This window comes from Siniperca chuatsi, linkage group LG14 (assembly GCF_020085105.1).
Source record: "Siniperca chuatsi isolate FFG_IHB_CAS linkage group LG14, ASM2008510v1, whole genome shotgun sequence".
NCBI lineage: Eukaryota > Metazoa > Chordata > Actinopteri > Centrarchiformes > Sinipercidae > Siniperca > Siniperca chuatsi.
The window spans coordinates 668,939-690,448 of NC_058055.1; the positions used below are offsets into that span (position 1 = coordinate 668,939).

Here is a 21,510-nt window from a genome sequence, read left to right on the forward strand (position 1 = left end):
GTATGGGGACGTCATCACGCAGTATTTTAAAATATTTCGTTTTGTATCGCCGTTGATGAAAAAAGGATTTGCCATTGCTAAGCCTCATCTTAAATCAGCCGCAAAAAACATTGCCTCGGAGGTGATAAGCCACGCGGTTAGTAGAATAGGGGGTCGATCGGACAACGGGGCTCAAGAAGGATCCGGCGGTATGATGGTTTTAGCCAGACGACTGAGGAAGAGACCTCCCGGCAGTGAGTAAAAGTGCGTAGGTCAAAAAAGAGAAAATCAGTAGGGAGAAGTTAGTCCAAAGGAAAGCACACTGTTGCGAGCTCCAGAGATATATTTTAGAAAACAAATATGGTGCTTTTACATTACAAATCAGCCGAATGCACTATGGGTGAGCTGGATTTATTTTCAGCACCCATGACGCAACTGTCTATCGATGAAAAGCTCTACACAGAAGTCCTGCCTTTGGCATCCATTACCGACGGAAGTCCTATTGAATTTTTTATCCCCGGAGATGGGGAAAAATACATGGATCTGAATGATACTTTGATTCATCTTCGTCTGAAAATTACCAACGCTGACGGCTCAAACCTAGCCGCCGACGCCGCAGTGGGTCTCATCAATTATCCTCCTAACACAATTTTTAACCAATGCAACGTTATTCTGGGGGATAGGTTAATTTCACAATCCAGCGCAACTCACCCTTACAGAGCGATGATAGAGACCCTCCTCAACTATTCAGACGATACGCTAAAAAGTCAGTTCACTGCAGGGCTATTTTACAAAGACACGGCCGGTGCTATGGACTCTATAGTACCAAATAACGGGCTAAATAGGGGATTAAATCAGAGAGCCCGGTTTACCTCAGAATCTAAAGAACTTCACCTACTAGGTCCTCTTCACGCAGAGAGGCTTCTCTTGAACTCTGTGGATTTGAGAATTAAGCTAACCAGAGCTAATGACGCCTTCTGTCTCATGGGCAACGCCGCCAGCACTTTCCGTTTAAAAATACTGGGGGCCTCGTTGTTTGTCAAGAAAGTCACCGTTTCCCCCGCCGTGCGTTTAGGCCACGCGTCAGCTTTAATGAGGGGCAATGCTCTTTACCCTTTATCACGCGTGAACGTAAAAACCTACTCCATCCCAGAGAATTCCAGAATATGTAACCAGGAAAATCTCTTCCTGGGGACGATGCCTAAATATCTAGTGATAGCAATGGTGAACCATGAAGCCTTCACAGGAAAAAGAGATCTGTCACCCTTCAATTTTATTCACAACAACGTTGAATACATGGCTCTGTGTCAGGATGGGAGACAGGTGCCCGCCAAAGCTTTCCAACCTCAATTTAATCAGGGGTTATCCGTCAGAGAGTTTTATAATATGTTTACCGCTACGGGGAGACACTTGAAAGATTTACCTCTAAGCATTGACAGGGAGGAATTTCAGCAGGTCTACTCTTTGTTTGTTTTTAATCTCAACGCCTGTGAAGATGCTGATGCATTGTCGTGCGTTTCCAACGGAAGTTTAAGACTGGAAATGAGATTCAGAGAACCGCTGCCCCATACTACCACTCTCATCGTTTATGCTTGTTACGAGTCTATTTTGGAGATTAATTCCAAACGACAGGTGCTTGTGGACTATTACTGAGAAAATATGAACAATCACCAATTGGACGGATTACTACGTCATTTACTAGGAGATGCTTTTTGCGGAGTGTGGGCCGCTGATCAGTTACCTTTACTGCGTCAGTCCTTTAGATTTCCAGCCTTTTTTATAGTCAACACACACCCTGCACACGAACCAGGTGAGCACTGGTTGGCACTCACTCTTGAGGAAGGCAAAAAAGGCAGCTTTTTTGATTCTTTCAGATTCTCCCCGGATTTTTCACATTATCCTAAAAGCATCTTGCAATTTTTAGAAAACCGTTGCGGATCTATTTTATACCACAACAGTCAGCTTCAACACGTTCTGTCTACGGTGTGCAGTCAGCATTGTGTTTATTATTTATGCCACAGAGCCTGCGGTTTATCTTTTGAAAATGTGCTGTCTTTGTATCAAGATGATGTGATGAAGAATGATGTTATGGTATCAAAGTTTGTGAAAAAATATCATAGTTGTATGAGGTTGCAAAGAGCCGGATCTTTTCACCACACCGTCTGTTCTTTACAAATGTTTAAAGATTGTTACAACTTTATATAAATAAAGATGGACCTGGAGACTGTTAAATTCGTTTGAATCATTTTTTATTCAAATAAAGCCAGCTAGGGGATAAAGGTATATGTTTCTTTCGTTTTCCTGATCTTAACAGCGGAGGTAATGTTTCCATCTCATAGTCCCAGCGCGGTGCTAAGGGCTTCTTCAATACTAGGGGTGACCCCTCATCGTCGTCGTCCCAAAGCGGTCCTCCCTTCTGAAGTTTATGATATTGCTCGCGAGCACGGGGGTTACTCATCAAGGATGAAGGGATGTTGAGCTCCCGTAAAGTATTTAGAAACCCCATCCATCCCTTGGGTTCTCTGGATTTTTTATGCGTGACGGAGAGATTTTTAATCAGGTCTAGCAGGTGTGAGCCTTTCACAATCTCTCCTTTATGGACAAACTCTCCTGAAGGAGCCCATCCGCTCCTGGTTAATTTCTTCATAATGTACTCTGCATTGTTACGGTGCGAACAGGTAGGTTTTGCAGCACCTCGCCAGCAGTTTCATCCAGCGTTACTTGCTTGTCTTCTCGCTGATTTTCTTGTTCCCCCGATTATTGGGTTAGAGTCAAAGTGATACGACGGTCATCTTTCTCATCTTGTTTGAGTAATGCTAGGTATCTTTGCAGTATTTTTTAATTTTATCATGAGCGTTCAAACCCTTTTCATTTAACACATCCCTCATTTTTACATCCAAATCATTTTCTGCCGTACGTCTCATCGTTTCCCCGGCGCTGGGAGCAGAAGCTACCGACTGACTCAGACGGTTTAGCTGTTGCGGCGAAATCAAAAACATCTTTTGACTCATGATTTATCTTCTAATAAGCCCTCCCAGCAACTCTCCAAATATCGGCACCACCGCTGACAGTAAAGGTAAAAGAAAACCTCCAGACTGTTTTCTCAGAGCCTGGTGTTTGGTTTTTAGACTGGTATTTTTTATTGGCCAGCAACTTGATAATTTTCTTTTGTTTTCTGAGTTTTTTATATTGAGCCGATGTCAGGGGAATGTTTCCTTTTAAGAGGTTTAAGGAGAGCTCGCACAGAGACTGAAGAAAGTCCGATGAACAATGGTTGAGAATATCTTTATGTTTCCGAGGCGTGGCGTGACATAAAGTGCGTAGTAAAGGCGCATGTCTTTTTAAACGCGCCGACATACTGGATCAGGACTTGGATTTAGGTAGATAGACGACGGGCCACTGATGGGGGAGTATTCCCGTCCTTAGTCTGTATTGTTCTGGGCAGCCGGGTGTGAGATCGATGATTAAATACCCATGAGGATCTTTGGTAGCATCTTCAAAACTTTCTAATAAAAAGGCTTTTCGTCCGGGAAACATTTGTTGAGCCAATATATTCATCTGTAATCTGTCTTGAGGGTTTTTAAACAGTACCAGATAATTACTGTTTAAACTGATGGTGCGGCTGTGCTTACCTTGATGGAAAAGATTTTGAGTCAGCATCATGACGGACATGTTCTTGTGATGTCTGTATTGTGTAAAAATTTTGACTACATCGGGATGGTCAGAGGCCTGAAAAATGACATCGTCCAAAATAATCAAATGATTTTGGTCAGAGGTAAACAGTTTTTCATCATCAAAAGAAGGAGGCAGGCCTTCAACAAATTTAATCTTTTGATTCTTCTTTTGCACGATGTAAAAATCCATACAATGTTATCAGGCAGTATATCCATCACATGATTACAGTTTTCCAAAACAGACTTTACAAAATAAGTCTGTCGGCGTTTTTGTGTACCCGGCAGAAGCGTCGCTAGAAACTTCGTCTTAAACCATCATAAATTGATATTTTATCGAGTTTTTAAGCCAGGTTTTCTAGGCCACACTGCTTTCCTGGCCACCGCTTTACCTATATGTTCTAACTTGGAAAAAGTTTTCAGTCATCGGACGTGTGGATCTTAAGTAATTTTAAGCTGGCTGCAACTCCACGTGGTTTACCGGACTGCCTCCACTGCTGCTAGCTTAGCTAGGTTTGTTTTTAGCCCGGCGACTAGGCTAGCCGGTCAGTTTTACCAAGGATTTTAAGCTTGTAGCACTTTTATGGACTTTACTGTGGACTTTAAGCTCTGAAGCGGACTAAATGATGGCTGAGTGTGGATCTTGTCACCTTACCGTCTCAAAGCTGAGGAAAAGTATCGCCTGTCTGGAAGCCGAGCTCAGAGAAAAAGACAAGCTCATCCTGGAGTTCTCCACCGTCGCCTCGGCCCAGGCAAAACACCTGGCGGTCCTCAGCTCCTCTGGCTGCGCAAGCCGGAATGCGACCATCCCATCTCACTCCCGGACTGCTCCACTCCAGCCCTGGACAATGATCCCACTCTTCCGTGGCTCGGCTCCATCATCACTGGCGCCCGGAGCATGAGGCCGCTTCAGCTAAGCCTGATGACCCGTGGCTCCTCATGGGTGCGAAGCACAAAGCCATGGCCATTTCTACCCGTGCCGAGCCCCAGTGGATGCACGGTCACTCGCCGGCGGGGTGATGAGAAGGCTCCGGTGAGTTCGACTCCACGCCAACCGGAGCACTGGACCGTAGCCTGTAAGGACAGACATGGTGCAAAGCGCCCAACTCCTCCACCTTCACATCGGGACCTCCCGCTGGCCAACAGGTTTGACATCCTGGACACACAGGACTTTCCTCCACTGGAGGCGCGCCCCATCTTCCAGCAGCCAAGTCTTCCTCCTCCTCTCGCGCGCAAGTTACTGAAGGAGGCCGTGATCAGGAGAAGCTCTGGGGTCTCATTCGTCCTGAGACGGCAGCGAACACCTCTGCTGAGGAGGCGCGCCCCTCGCCGCAGCAGTCCCCGGCCACAACTATCCCAGGGACGGCTGATGGGACTCGGCGGGCTCCACGATCATCGACTCTGCCTCCTCTCATCCCCCAACCACGCTGATCGTTGGAGACTCCATAGTGAGGAATATCCGCTTCGCTAATGCGCGCCACACGCTGCTTTCCCGAGCAACGACCCCGACATCCTCGAAAAGCTCCCGGACTTCTGGCTGCACACTCCCGGCGACTATCACGAAAATCATAGTCCATGTCGGCACCAATGACACCGCCCGTCAGCAATCGGAGCTGACGAAAGCACCGGAAATCATGGTTTCATATTGGGTCCAATTCCTACACCGGGTCGGGGAATCGGCCGTTTTAGCAGGATCCTCAGCCTTCATACCTGGCTCCAGTCTGTCTGCAGCACCCATGACGTTGGTTTTATTCACAACTTTAACTTATTCTGGGATCGTTCTTCCTTGTTTGCACGAGATGGTCTTCACCCAAACAAGTCAGGTAGTCGCATGCTAGCGGCTAACCTGCAGCACGCTGTGCTGTCCTCCTCACGTAGTTGACTATTTACATCACCTGTTTCCCCTCGCTCTTCTTCTTCCTCTACTCTGCCCACAATAAACAGCCACGTACTCTCTTCTGTCACTACCGCCCCCTTGTGGACTGATCATAGTGCTGCTATCTGGAGCCCGGCTGCCTCTAGTGCCACCTTTAACATTCCTGTGGTAATTTCGGACAGGTCCTTAGTGCGAAACAGACACAACCGACACAGCGACAATAATAACTTAATAAAGATCCAGGCCAGAACCCGACCTCCAGTCTCAACATCAAATCTGAACCAGCACAGACTTTTTAAGATGGCTCTTCTGAATGTAAGATCCCTCTCTAACAAAACGTTTATTTTAAATGACTTTATCTCTTCCACTGAGTTAGACTTTATGCTTTTAACTGAATCCTGGCTACATCCTGGTGATCACAGTCAGCTGGCTGAATTGTGCCCTCCTGATTATGACTGCTTTAGTTGCCCTAGGGTCTGTGGTCGAGGTGGGGGCCTTGTTACTGTCTATAGGAAGCATTTTAAGTGTGACCTCATAGCTTGCAATGATTTTTCCTCCTTTGAAGTGCTCATGTTTAAACTTGGTGGCCCCCTCCCAGTCATATTTGCTATTATATATCGCCCCTAAACCAGCTGGCTCCTTCTTGTTGGAACTCCTGAGTTTTTATCCAGTCTTGTGTTAAATTATGATAGAATTGTTCTTTGTGGTGACTTTAATATTCACGTTGATGACTCCTCTAATGCCCTTGCTGCTGATTTTTTAAATATCACTAACTCTTTCAACTTACAACAACATGTGTCTGGCCAAACTCATTCCCGTGGCCACACCTTAGACCTAGTCTTTACTTTGGGCCTGAAAACCCCATCTGTGGAAACCAGGGACATGTTTGTATCTGATCACCTATGCATTGTTTTCAATTGTGAATTAAAGGCTGCCAGTTCTGTCTTATCCCGCTCTAAGTACACACGCGTCCTTAATGAGCATAGTGCCTCAAAATTCTGTACACGGTTCAATCCTCCGGGCAGTGTGTTTCCCGATTCCTCCAACACCAACGATTTGGTTGATTATTTTAACTACCAGTGTTCTTCAACATTAGATCTCATAGCTCCTCTTAAAAATAGACAAAACTCAAAGACTAGAAAACAGCCATGGTTAAATGACAGTATTCGTAGCTGTAAAAAGAATTGCAGAAGAGCAGAACGCAGATGGAAGAAATCACGTCACCAGGTCCACTTTGTGGCCATGAAAGAGTTATTACGCCTTTATAATAGGATGGTGAAGGATGCAAGAACATGTCATTTCTCTGCACTTATTTCTGCCCATCAGCACAACCCCAGATTCCTGTTTAAGACTGTGGATCAGTTAGTTAACCCTGCCTCTCCTTGTGCCCCTGCTGAGTGTGATGCTGATTGTGAAAAGTTTCTTTTGCACTTTGCTGGTAAGGTGGAGTTCATAAGATCTGATATCACCCCCAATCCTGCCTTTCTAAATGTGGATCACCCGCTCAGGGATTCTTTGAGCAATTATTCTGCTGTTACTCTGCCCGAACTCGCAGACATCATGTCTCTTATGAGAGTATCCTCCAGCCCTCTGGACAAAATCCCAACTAGGTTTCTATTGGAAGTTATGGATTGTATTGCGCCCCTTTTACAAATTATTTTTAACAGCTCGCTTTCTACTGGCTGCGTCCCTGATTTCTTTAAAACAGCTTGTGTCCAGCCAGTCTTAAAAAAACCTGGGCTTGATCCCACCCTCCTGGATAACTACCGCCCAATATCCAAATTGCCTTTTATTTCAAGATTCTCGAAAAACTTGTATCTAAGCAGCTCCTTGCTGCTGTGGAAAACAATAATACCTTTGAAAAGTTCCAATCTGGCTTTCGTCAACACCACAGCACTGAGACAGCCCTTCTCAAAGTCACTAATGACCTTTTAATGAATGCAGACGCAGGCATGTGTTCAATTCTTGTGCTGTTGGACATAAGTGCTGCCTTTGATACAATTGATCATGGCATTCTTTTAGACAGACTGAGGCACTGGGTGGGCATATCTGGAACTGCACTAGACTGGGTTCGCATCTTATCTGTCCAATAGGAAATTCTGTGTTAGCATTAATAACTTCAAGTCATCCTTTTCCCATATCAAGTATGGTGTGCCTCAAGGTTCAATTCTGGGACCAATATTGTTCTCCTTATACATGCTTCCCTTGGGTGATGTAATCCGCAGACATGGTATTTCTTTTCATTGTTATGCGGATGACACACAGTTGTACCTCCCTGTCAAGCCCACTGACCTTAGTACGCTGAGTTCTCTGCAGGACTGCCTGTCTGACATAAAAATTGGATGTCGATAAATTTTCTTCAGCTCAACTCAAATAAAACTGAAATCCTTGTTATTGGGCCCCAACACATCACTAAACAAATACTGCCATCCACTGGTAACCTGTCACAACATATCAAGCCTGTTGCACGAAATCTTGGTGTCCTGTTTGATAGCAATTTATGTTTTGAGCAACATATCACTAAGCTTGTCCAATCATGTTTCTATCACCTCAGAAACATTGCAAAAATACGATCTATTTTAAATCTTAGTGATGCAGAAACTGTTGTGCATCCTTTTATCTCCTCACGCCTTGATTATTGTAACAGCCTGTTCACTTGTCTTAATCAAAAAGCTCTGACACGACTGCAGACTGTACAAAACTCAGCTGCTAGGCTGTTAACCAGGACCAAGAAGTACGACCACATAACATCTGTTTTAGCCTCTTTACACTGGCTCCCTGTTGGTTTTAGGATTGATTTTAAGATCTTGTTGATTACTTTTAAGGCTCTTCATGGCCTGGCCCCAGATTATATTTTAGACCTTGTAATCTCTTATGAACCTTCACGTAGTTTGAGATCTTCGGGCAGGGGTCTCCTGTCTGTTCCTGAGTCCAGGATGAAAACTAAAGGGGACAGAGCTTTTGCTATCAGGGCCCCGAGGCTCTGGAACAACTTGCCGAAGAAATTAGGTTGTCTGAGTCAGTGTCTTCGTTTAAATCTCGTCTCAAAACACATTTTTATCTGAAAGCATATCCTGATTTTACGTGAACTGGCTGTTTATTTTACTGTTTATTTTATTGCTTTTCTGTATTTCATGTGTTTTATTTCTTTATATTTTGTCATTCACTGTGTTATTTTATTTTTCTTGTTGTGAAGCACTTTGTACTTTGTTTTGATAAGTGCTCTATAAATAAAGTTTTATTATTATTATTATTATTAAGTCTTGCCACAGCCACTCGGTCCTGTGACCAGACAGGAAAAAGGCACTTTCAGTCTGGGGTCAAAATCAATTTCTTCGGTTGAAAACATTTTCTCCTCAATAACCAAAAGGCAGTGTATGTCCTAGACTCAGCAGCCGTCTTTTATCATATACAACTCTGAACTTTTTTTGGAATGACGTGTTTTTTAGAAGGAAGCCTTTCTTATCTCGCACAATATTGTGTTGAGGGATTTCAAGGACTCCCCTCTCATCAGAGTTTTGCACATAATCCTGAACCAGGTCTTTGACGCTATCAAAGTTGACAATTTCACAGCATTCGTGTGTCTGCGTAATGCCTTTTATGCGTAAAACAACCTTGTTGTTTTGAGTTTGGTAAGCATAACTTTTTGGACCCGCCGCCACAAATTCTTTGATGCTATCTCCCCCTAGCTCATCCGTCAAATCTCCCAGGTAATTACCCAGCTTGAGCAGCGTCTCTCCCTGTTTTGTGACATAGATGAGGGTGTCTGTGTCGCAGTAAAGGACTGTGTCTTGCAACTGTTCCAAATACCTGTACAAAGTCAGACATCCGTAGGCTGTGGTGAAAGCGGCTATAAAAACGTTATCTACCTTGTTTGGTAGCGGGATACAGCGGTCTCCGTAAGACCACTGAACCAAAGCCACTTTGTCACTGACGAAGGAGAAGTAGTTGACTTTATATTTTTCAGAAAACATGAGGTTAAATAATTCTTCCGGGTCTGTGACTAGTGGTTTGTGTTTGGTTGCTAATCTGCGCGAACTAACCCCAAAAGGAGTTCAGACAAAATATAGACACTTGTCTTTTAGCAGGGTTTAGTCTGATTTTATCCGCCTCCAGCAAAATCCCTTGGTTTGCATGATAGTCGCTGATGTACTTTTCTCTGCTTTCCTGATCTACAGCGTCGGATGGGTAACCCGAAGCTTCCTGTTTACCTTTCAGAAAAGTGTGCATATAGTCAACAAAAATAGAATCACTGCGTCTATCAAAGTGCCATACCTCAGTTATTTCAGCTATCCGATAGCCCATCTCCAAAGCCTTGTTAAATTCAGGAGTGACCCAGACACCTGTCAACGCCCAGTCATCATCGCTATGCCGACACGGACCCTCCTGCCAATTGAGCTCGGCGCATGCTCGGCAAAGGGTAAACACAAGCTTACCCCCCGTCGTTCTATGGGGCAGGACTGGAAAGTACAACTCTCTCGGCGGGTAGACCCTTGCCCTGATTAGCCCAAAGTAGCTTTGAGGTTCTTGGAAATCTTTATATATTATTTCAGGGTGTCTGAGAGGATAGGGGAAGTTGGTGTTACAGTAAGGATAGAGAGATGTCACATCTACATAAGAGATTGTCTCATTCGACGCAGCGGTGTGTCTCAACTTTATAGCAGAGGTACGCCCTCCGTACAAAGCTTCGCGGGGTGACAACGGCTATGGAGCCTTATATTGTTTGAGAAACTCCTTCAGCCCGTGATGAGATTTTTTCAACATCGTCCACGTGTGCTCACGCATGATGATGAGTTTTACCTTGTGCGTGGCTTCTAACTCACATAATTTCTCCTCACAGCGTGTCTGCAACTCTCTGAAGGGGCGACCCGTCAGAGGACAGGTGTCGTGCGCTTGATAGCAAATTGAACAACCGTGATAGAAACATCCTAGAAACTCATAGGCATATTTCACCCCAGCGATCTCAGCATACCGGTCTACAAAGAAGCGCCCCAGCTGTTTTTCCACCTTATTTAAAGCATGTTGGATAGGGATGCCGTGGGTGTGTGAAAACCACTCTAACCACTGGATACCGGCGTTTGAAAATGTTTTGAACTGACGCCTGTAGTTGTCCGGGGAGGGGATTGCTAATGTTTTAGGTGGTAGAAAGTTTGTCAGAAACACCTTCATGCATGCCGACACAATGGTCGCACGGCTGAAGGGGTCTACAGCGGTTTCAGAGATGTACTGTTTTCTGAAAAGCATGCAACCCTCAGAGAGAATGTCTACATCATTTTGACAATAGAGGCGAGCCTCTTTCATGAAGTTGAATGTGCCGTGCCGCACCGTCGCATACCAGCTGTAAAAGTCTGTTAGTTGCTCCGTTGTCATGGTTTCAATACCGTAAGCCTGAGGGGGAGGGTACTCACCTGTATAACTCAAATGGGCCTCTGAGACCATGAGGAAAGTATCCCTTTACTTTATCATTGAAACCGAGTGCTTTCGGGAAATTAGCTAAACGCATGGTTAAAAAGGATAGAGAGTCGATGTATCTTTGTTTGTAATCGTTATTGCTGATACAAATTACTTTTGATCCTTGCATAATCAAAGAGGGCTTTAATCCCTGTTCGACCATGGCTTTGATAAGGAGATAGCTGTCAAAACCGCGGGCATTGTGTGCTATAAACACTGCGTTTTTGTACAAAGTTCGTCTGAAATGCAGTAGAAACTCTTTGGCACAATCTGCACCCTGAGAGCTCCATGTTTTACCATCTAAGGTTCGTGTACACACTAAAAACGGAACGTGAACGCCGTTCTCGTCAACATATGTTTCAAAATCATAAAACACCACTTTTTCATTGTGTTTTGTTTCAGGGGGTATCGTCTGGATGTAGCACTGATGAACCTCAGTCTCAGAGTCAGAGGTCAATTTCTCGTCGCAAATTTTACATTTCGCAGTCTGACATTTGTGTTGTTTACCGTTACCGTTCATGGCACAGTAGTACAGCCTTGCACATTTGGTACATTTTTTGTACAAGGCACAATCGCTGGCATATGTTTGACTTCTCGATCTCTCTAGGTTCTTTGTGTTTGGCCAAACAGAAAGGTGAGCGACACGTTCTGTTGCATTGGTCACACACAACAGGTTGACACGGCCTCTGTGTACAACCGGGGTCAAAGCATACGAGCTTCTCAAGTATGGCCTAACATGGTGTTAAAACCTGTAAAGCAGTGCTCACAAACATAAGGCGAACCTAGAAAGGCTTTGAGATTTTTAACCGCATAGTAGTGATTTTGGAAGAGAAACAAAATCAGGGTTTTACTCCGTCTTGGGCTATCTGTCAAGAATTTGCGGAGAGCCCTGTCTTCCTCGGTTCTGTAAAACACTACTGTACTACTTGTACAGTCCAACGCGGTTTCAAATTTAGGGATGTCGCTAAAGGATACAGCGGTCTGCTCGTCTAACCCTACATCAATTTGAAGCTGTCTACTGCGTTCGAGGGCTTCTCTATCGCTGATATCAGGATCTATCAGATGAGCCAGACAGATGGCAAAACATAGTTGATTCTCTCTGTTGTGGACAATGTACAGAAAACGTCTTTTTTTTTTAATGATTTCACTGTCTAGCATTTTCCAGAGAAATCGTTTCCCCCCACCCCTAGGGTTCTGGATCACTACGACAAGTTCTAGCTGACCATCGGCCATAACGGCCCAGTTAGACTGCACAACACGGAGTAAGAGCCTTTCAAAGTCGGCTAGGCTGGGGAGCTCGTCATTAGATAAGACGACCGAGACGTTACTAGGGAGATTTTGCCCGCGCAGCTCTAACTGTACCGCGTCTCGAGGAGTCACGTATGCTAATGCTTGATGTAGCAACGCATCTGCTTGCAGTATGGCTGTGTTGTAAAAAATGCTGTAATCCACTATTCCATCTGCGTTAAGAGGGGGTGGAAAGTTTAACAACTGTCTGATTTGATAATTTGCAAATCGGCTTCGCCGCACAACGCGTGGTTGTGGGGAAATATGAGCACCTCCTTGCTGCACACTGGGTATGCTGAGATCGATGTAGTTTGGAGGTATCTGAGGGTTTGATAAAGTGGGACTTTGTTCAAGCTGGACATTATTTATTCTGATTGTTTCGTCTAGTGATGATTCATTCTCTAACTGTTCAAGGTTAGTGAGAGCTTGATTTAAAGCAAGGAGAGGATCTACAGGCTGTTCGGAGCTGTTAGATGTAGCGGCTGTGTCGTTTTCATTCAAATCATTTTCAGTTAAATCGTTTTGAAAACCCAACTCATTCTGGAGATTTTGTGCTAAACTCTCTAACAAATCAACAGCTAATAGTGTGTGTTGATCCATGACCTCATACAAATCAAACGCTTTTAAAAACCTTAAATCAACATCATTGCAATTTATACAGATGATAAAAATCACAGTCTGAAACAGTTTACAAATTGTCACTTTGTACACCTAACTTCGGACAGATGAGCCAAAAGGCTCTAGACATCAGATCCAATTGCTGGTGTGTAGTTCCGCAGCACTGAGGACACCTGGATGGTCTGGACCTGGGTCTGTTTGCTGGAGACAAAAAAGAAAGAGAGAAACAAAAAAGAAAACATTAACTTCATAAACGGGCAGATTTCATAAACACAGCAACCCCTTAAGGTATGTAAACAAACAGCCGGACCGTGTGTGTGTGTGTGTGTGTGTGTGTGTGTGCGTGTGTGCGTGCGCGCGCGTGTGAGTGAGAGAGTCACAACGTCAAATACAGCTTATGAGACTCAGCTTTGTAGAAAGTTCATTTTTAAGCATGGTCTATTTAATTTCACACATACAAAACCTTCCGTGTATGCTTATGATGTAAAATGAGAGAAAAGTAACGTACATTGTTCCCTTCTGGGTAATTATTACATTTATACGGCAATTGTCTCACAATGTACTGTAAAACAATTTAAAAAGCAAATAGACTTACAGCGTGCCGATGGAAATCCTTCGCTGGAAGCCCCGCGGGATCTCGGGTATGGAATCTCAGAACTGGTTCTTCTGCGGTTGTGACCCGATGAGAATCCTGGATCTCTGTCCGCTGGTTGAGGCCTAAACCTCTCCACGGTCATCAGCGGTTGATTAGCGGGTGAGACAGACTCCCGGTGAAATGGCGGTTGTTCTTCAAAATTCTGATGCGGTATCACATCACCTGGATCTCTTCCGGTTAACCGGGCAGCCTCTAAAGAATGTATAATGTTTTGACCGTCTGAGGCATGCCCCGTTGCGTCATCCTGTGGCTGTGATGATGGCGATAACCCTTCTTGGAAATATTGGTCCAAATCGCCCCACAGATCTAGCATGAGAAAAAAGTTTTTGATAAATATTCTGCGTAAGTTTTAGGTTAAAAAAAAACTGGTAAAAAATTTAGCAACTCACCGGGTACTGCCTCTGAAAGCACAGATGAGGAGTCAGTATCAGACGAGGTCTCGGATGTTGAGGTATCAGTTGATGACTCTGAAAGATATAATTTATAATCACGGTAGGAAATAAAAGTCTTTTAGATATTTCAGTATTAAAAATACATAATGTAGACCTGTACTTACCAGACTCCTCTGCTTGAAGGTTCAGCCCTCCGTTTAGAGTCACTGCAAAGAATGAAAAAGTCCCTATGTTTCTGCCTAAAGGTTTAAACGCATAAAATTTAGCTTTAAAGATATAGGTAATTTACCGGATGCTTGAGCCATTCTCCGTTGTCAGATTCAGAAGTCCTTTTCTCTGCGTCGTCTTTAACTAGTATTTATATCCCCCAATACAGATATATCTGGAGACACAACACAGAGACCTCTCTACACGCTGTCCCTGCTATATCTGAAGCAGCTGGTTATATGACTTGAGCTCCTCCAGGTACACAATACTATGTAAATGCCTAAAGTTCACACTTCCTCCAATCTTCTTGATCTTCACAGGCCGCTGCACTCCATTCTCGGGTGTTATCAGAGCGGCTGGTCAGTGAGGACATGCGAGTCACCCCCCATGCAATGATCAACAGGGTGCCGGCTCCGGCCTGCCAACACATATGCATACATTTCCCCCCCTTCTCTTATCTAACTAAATTACCCCTAAGCGAGTCACCCTCCATGCAATGATCAAACAGTCTATATCAACAGGGTGCCGACTCCGGTCTGATAACACATAACCTCTTGATCTTCTCTGGTTCCCGTGTGTGTGTGTGTGTGTGTTTGATGCAGAGATTAACCTCTGAGATGACGCACTTCCTGTGTGACGCACTTCTGGGGAGGGGGTTTAATCAAAGGTCAAAGGTCACCATCAATCATCCATCAATTAAAAAGTGGCAGAAGGTATTGTTTATCTCTCTCTAATGTTACTGCGATTTGAATTAGGATAAACTCAGCAACAAAGAGGAAACTGGTAAAATGACAAAAAGAAAATCTAATTTGTTAAATTAAAAATTTAAATAATTAAATAAACCAATAGGTGAATCGGACCCAAAGCAGGCCAAAGTCATTTTGGCAGATCAACAGGGTGGCGATAATAGCACCACAGCTAGGGGTACAGTAAGAAACAGGGGAAAGGAGGCAGAGGGCACCATGGATGTTTTGTGGGCTGTTTTGGATAAATAAACAGTAAGGTATGCATGGAGCGGAGGAGACAGACAGACAGACAGACAGAACACGTCACTTAGTTTGGTTTCTTAGGCTGCTTGCTGTTCGTAGAACATTCGGCCCTAATTCCACCCCCCCTGCTGATTTTGAATCATTATTGTGAATGCGCTGATTAATAAATGTAAATAAATAATACTTTGTTTGTGATAGGGCTGCACCTAACAATATTTTTTTATTGATTAATCAAACGATTATTTCATCTATTAATCTAACGACAAATTTATTGATTATTCTAAATATTAGCCAAAATCTAATACTCAGTTGCTTCAAATCACATGTTACTACTACTACTATACATTACTTCCAGTTGTGTGGTTGAAACCTAGTTTAGGTGTGCTTGTCAAGTGATTTGCTTTGAACTTTCCAGAATGGATGTGCTAATTTTCAGTGGCCTCATTAACTGTACTTGTGGTAAGTCAAGATAATGAGGCCTACAGTAGTTCTTTCCCAAAGCCATACGCAGCCATGGCTGACCATGGACAGCTACTATCATGTTAAGCTTAACAATTAACCTACAATCATTCATGTTTTGGTCACTTGGGTAGGGCTGCACCTAACAATTATTTTATCAATTAATCTAACGATTATTTCTTTGATTAGTCGATTGATCTAACAACAAATTTATGAATTATTCTAAAGGTTATTTTTTTATTACTTGATTAATATAACAATTAATTTACCCCAAATAAATATCAAAAACTTCTACTTAATTCACCACCTTATTTTAGTATTTACTCACAAACTACTTTAATCTGCTCACTTTGCTTTTCCCTTCATTTTTCATGTGCTATGTAAAGATAAATCTCTCTACTTACATCATTGTATGGAAAAAAAATATTTGTTCAATAACTCATTGCTTAATTATCAGGGATATAGGTTTCTGCTATAAATATGAGACAGTTTGCACATATACTCAGTTTTATTGTGTGGTCAAAGCTATCCCTGTTTCAGTTAGACTATTAGTCCAAAACATTGACAAATTTACCGGTGATACAATTGTCACAGATACGCCAGGCTCCATTTCGGTGCCTCCAGCCTGAATTTTTGGCTGAAAGAAACTCAAATCAAGTGGTACATAATGGCCTGAACAATCTGTATCCAATATGTTCAAACAGAAACTCAATCATCCAACTGTTGATAATCTAATGTTAAATAGCTAGAACTAGCTATATTACTTATCCTGAAAGCCCCAAGACATATCAATTTCAAAATAATAATTAGTAATAACTAATAATTTAGTAATATTTATTCATCCAATTAATTACTAAGAATAAGAATTGCTTTAATGTTGATCACAATAACTGCAGTTTTGTGATACTGAAATTGAAAATACAGACCATTTATTTTTCTATTGTATGTAGTCTACTATGATATGCAGGAATGAATGAATGTCAACCAAAATCCACCTACTTGGTCCTCTCATAAGAGAAAGTATGACATTTGGTATGATCTTGGAGGACAAGAAAAGTGACTAGGAATTGGATAACCTAATACTTCTGGCTAAATGTTTTATTCACACATCTAAATGGAGGAAAATTAAACCCCTCTTTTCTGTCTTTAAAAGGGAACTTGTGGACAATCAACTCAGTGTTTTGAGACTAAGAAAACATGTAAAGTCTCTCCTCAGAGCTTATGAAGAACTGAACATATTTGATCTCTAGAACTTGCTTGTGTTCTCCTACAACTTACTGATGCTGGTGGAGAAGACAACATGAAAAAAGTTAAATAAAGACTCTCGGTAGAACTTCTCCTTTTTGGTAACATACATCTAGTAAAGCCATATTACAATGCAGACCTTCTGTTCACCATGATCACTGCTCTGTATGAATGAAAGAACGTAAACACAGCAAGACATTGTGAAGAAACATTAATTGGATGTCACTCCAGTTCCATAAATCTATGTATGTGTGTAGTCCACCGTCGCTCTGTGTCACAAAGTAAATGAAAGTATGTAAACACAGTTACTGTGAGGAATATAATTAAAGCATGATACGGCCTGATCATATACATTACTATGCTTTTAGCATTGTGGTGGTGATATATTAATGGGTGAAATCCGACACTAAACTATAAATCAAAACCGACGCTGTATGTATTTGCAGTGGGACACCTACTAACACCTTGTGTCGAAATCTGCATTTAAACGTCGACCAAAGAGGTGAGTCCATGGGCGAGTCGAGGGGTCACGGTTAGTTCAGACATGTCTGTAATAACAGCAGAACAGAGAGGAGCGAATTCTGTAAAACTTTTTAGAGATTACAGCAAAAAAGCTGGGAAAATTACTTTAGTTGTTTAACTTGTTAAAATCAAAAAGGTTTCATTTTCTTATAGCAAGTGTAAAGTAAACCCCAGGAACACACTTAATTTTGTCAGAAAGACCAACAAAAGAAATGCTCAATGAGAGATTGTATTGAGTTACACAAGCTAGTTGAACGGAGACTGGCCCGGACATGACATCGGGACTTTGGCTCGCTATCTCTAATGCTAGTGTGAAGCGGGTCTTCTGAACGCATCTATCTAAATGGAGTAGCTCTGCTGGAGCTGTGGCAGCTTTATTCAGGTTGAGCCAGAAAAAAACACAATAAGACAAAGAGAAATATGAATAGATGTGGATTTAATACTTCACTTTAGTGATATTTTGACATAGTGGTGTGCTACATCACAACTAGCAGGCTCTCACTCCAGAGAGCCAGCACCAAACTGAGTTTGTCCTCCTGTGTGGGCAGCTGAAGCTGGGCCACAGCCAGCTGCTCTACCTGTTGCAGCTGCCGCAGGGCCTGGAGGTGAGACAGAGGGAACTGCAGGCCCTGCAGAAACAAAGACACATAACAATGGGTTTGAACAACCAGGGACATTCTCAACCAAACATATTTACACATACATGAAGTACTATGCATTGCCAGTAGCCTACATTACCTAGGTGCAAGACAGAGTGCTTCAGTTGTTTGTTTGTGTCCCCTGCTATCAGACTGTACATCAGCAGCTGTGACCACAGACTGAGCTGATGTGACCTCCCCACCCATGCAATGGCTCAAACACGCTCCCATATGCCAGGCCAAGCAGTAATTACTGCAGTGACTTATGACCAATACACATACACATAGTCAATGCTTTTTGACTTTCCTACCCTGTGTGTGAGACTCAGCCCCAAGTCCATTGGTTCATATGAAGACATAAATCTTTTAAAACAGCTCACAAATATATAGTTTCATTTTTAAAAAAGGCTCAGTAATTTCTAAAATAGCTGGCCTCTGTAGTTTTTATCAAACGTTACTCAAACAGGAGGAAATAGGAAATTTGTTGGGTACTATTTTCAGTGGTGGATTAATCCACATTTGGTGCTCTAGTGAGTACTTGGGGCAGCAGGACGGTGTGTATAGGATTGAGTCAAAATAAACTACAGTGTGTGTGTTCATGGTAATGAAGGAACATGTCACCCAGTGTGGCTCAGTCAGAATCTTGGATTTGGACCAGTTTAAAGAGTAGCTTGAGACCTGACTGAAGGACTTTATCTGATTGTGGACTAACAGAACTTGGGTGAGGGGTCTGTCACAAATTGGATTTGATGCCTGTGATGTTATCATTTTGCCTTATGGCTATAGCCAGAGATTCAATGAATAATGCAAATAGTGGAGACAATGGGCATCTGCCCCTTTGTGAGTAGAAAGTTTTCAAAGTTTTGTTGTGTGTCCTTTGGTTATCACTGAGGCAGTGGGTGCATTGCGTAGTATCCAATTAATAAAGTATGATCCAAAACAAACAAACAAATGATCTGAAATATTTCAGGGTGGTGAAGAGGAAGGGCCATCCTACCGTGTCAAACACCTTTTTTGCATCAAAAATGATTGATGGTAGTGATTTTTCAGATTTTTATTTTCACAAGTTTGATAGAGGGCCATGGTTTTATTTCGAAATTTTGCTCATGAGGTCATACTATGTTCTTCTTCTTTCTTCTTGGAGAATGTGATCTGAGGGCGTCCAGCCTCTTCATCTTGTGTTGCAGTTCTTGTTCTCTATGTATTACCTCTTTCTTTTCGTGTGAGTAGTATGCTATTATTCTCCCTCTTAAGACAGGCTTTTACAATTTCCCAGGTACATGCTGTTATGTCCGGTGCGATGGAGATTCTCCTCCATCTCATGTTGTTGTATGTCATGCCATGTGTTTATTAATGTTTGTGCTCGTGCAACATAGGAGGATTCATCCGTCTGCAGTTCTTGGCAGCTTTGGAGGTCTGTCCTACACAAAGCAGTTGGGCCAGTGCCTCAAGCAGGTATGCTGGCTGTCTGTTGTTTGATGCGATGCTAAGCACTGCTAATACATTTGCAATGTATGTATTGTCTTACCTGGGATACTCGGCTGTTTCCTGCTCCGCAGGCAAAAGAGTCTGCTGTGGAACTCAAGATAATTTATACTTTCTGATTCTGATGCTTATTGATTTAAAAAGCAAATTTAAAGGTTTGTAAATATTTATTTGGCCAAATACTCTGTGTATTTGTATGTGTATAGTGAACTCCCCTGCTGATGGTTTAGTCGATCCTGATTATTCAGTGGGAGGGTATGGGGTGGTTGAGTAAGGTTTTTGATTGCTGTTGTTCTGTCATTCTGCTGCACATAGTGTCTCAATAAATGTCCACACAATGGCCAAACTAATCTCTGCCTGAGCCTCTTCACTCATTCACATTTAATGGCCAACATGACGTCCGTAGTATCATTAGTTGCTAGGAAGGATACCCATTGTTGTCCGAAATCTTTGTCCTTGAGCAGTGATGTATTAAAATATCATGAGGTGGTAGCCAAGTGATGGAAAAAATTATGATAAATGAAGACACTGTGGAGTGGATGTGTGAATCAGTTATCCTGTGGATAATGGAGTTATTGATCAGAAAGAGGTCAATACAAAAGTAGGTGAGTAAAATTAGTATTCTCTCTGATTAGGGTGGAGAAATCGCCACATATCTGTCATTCCACAATCTGACATGTATTGTTTGATTATTGATGGAGGTTTTGTTGAGTGATGATGTAGAGGATGACTGGTCTAAGGCTGGGTTGAGGGCAGTTTTAAAGTCTCCACTTAGGTAGATATCTGAATTGGGAAAGTTAGATAGTTCTGAAGGGTTTAGGGAAAATTGCAGAGAAGTGGTATTGGGATACCATATACATTTTTGCAGGAGAGCTGATCCCTCTTATATTCCATGAAATTATTGTCACAAAGGCAGCCATGAAGTTAATTATTTTAACAAAAATGTTAACAAAAAAGTTACACAATGGCAGGCCAGGGATAAACAATGAATGATTTGAGCACAAAGACTATACATAAATATAAATAAACCCAACAAACATATGTGATCTCATAAAAAGGGACAGGAAAGTGTCCAGAGCAATTCTGGGGTGGGTGTTAAGTCGGGTGTAAGGTGTAGTTGGTTGTAAGGTATCAATGTGGTGTCGTGTAATGGAAGTGTAAAACTCAGTGTAATGGAAAGTGTAATAATAGCATAAAGTAGTATAAAGCTGTTAATTTCAAGGCTTCAATGTAAAATGGGCAAGAGAGGAGGGGGCCAAGTAGGGCGGGGAGGCGTGGAAAAATTGTGTGTGTGTGTGTGTGTGTGTGTGTGTGTGTGTGTGTGTGTAGGAAGGGGTGTTTTCTAGGCGTTATGATGGTTGAATCCAGGATGATATCAATAGGTTGAGTGAAGCTAGATGAAGAATATAGTTAGCAATCTGAAGTGGAAGTTTGTTTGTCTCAATCCATGGTCAGCAAACAGCTTGTTAATGTGGCGTTATCACTGTGCCAGCTTTATCCTTTAAGTGAAGAACAAAATCCACTGCATCCTGTCAGCGCCACAAGCACCTCAGCAAGGATTCAGTAAATCAACAACTTACCCTGGAGATGTCCAGTTCCACCTCTTCTTCACACCTTTCACCCATCATGTGGCTCTCCCTCTGGTTCTTCAAAGAATGTAAGACAAAGACTACCAGCTCTGCTGCCTCATCCTGAAACAACATTTAATCTTTCAATCAATCAATTCAATCTTTTGTTTGACAGGACATCTGACCATTGGGTTTAGAACGAGAGGGCACACAGGCAGCACCCACACCAGACACTGAGCTCCACTTAAGAGTCAACAAGCTTAATACTTAAAATGACAACCTTAATGCACTTACTGTTTTCTCTTGGCTGGGCTCCACTGTTATTACTATATGGTCTTTAAACCTCAAACACACCACATCCTCCACAGCAGGAATCTTTCCAGCTGTGACACACACACACAAAATGGCATTGTAAGTTCTATTAATGTGCACATAGTATTCAGTCTGTATGTTTGAACACATACAAAT

General features: G+C 42.6%; 2 protein-coding genes across 3 annotated transcripts in view; both read right to left on the minus strand.

Moving 5' to 3' along the window:
* Positions 1–12,901: 12,901 nt before the first annotated feature.
* Positions 12,902–16,708, minus strand: LOC122888255. The gene is made up of 5 exons (XM_044222473.1): positions 14,219–16,708; positions 14,094–14,135; positions 13,927–14,004; positions 13,478–13,843; positions 12,902–13,083 (listed from the first exon to the last, which is right to left on the minus strand). Exons 1-5 carry the CDS (start codon positions 14,232–14,234, stop codon positions 12,953–12,955), a joined length of 633 nt encoding a protein of 210 aa, XP_044078408.1. The 5' UTR covers positions 14,235–16,708; the 3' UTR covers positions 12,902–12,952.
* A 1,062-nt stretch (positions 16,709–17,770) lies between these two features.
* The window catches only part of riox2 (ribosomal oxygenase 2), a 35,906-nt gene continuing 32,166 nt past the window's right edge, over positions 17,771–21,510 (minus strand). For both annotated transcript variants that reach the window (XM_044222445.1, XM_044222444.1), the window contains exons 8-10: positions 21,337–21,425; positions 21,055–21,165; positions 17,771–17,980 (exon numbers count right to left, since the gene is read on the minus strand). In XM_044222445.1, coding sequence (XP_044078380.1) covers positions 17,828–17,980; positions 21,055–21,165; positions 21,337–21,425 — 353 coding nt within the window. In that variant the 3' untranslated portion in view covers positions 17,771–17,827. The remainder of the gene's footprint in view (positions 17,981–21,054; positions 21,166–21,336; positions 21,426–21,510) is intronic.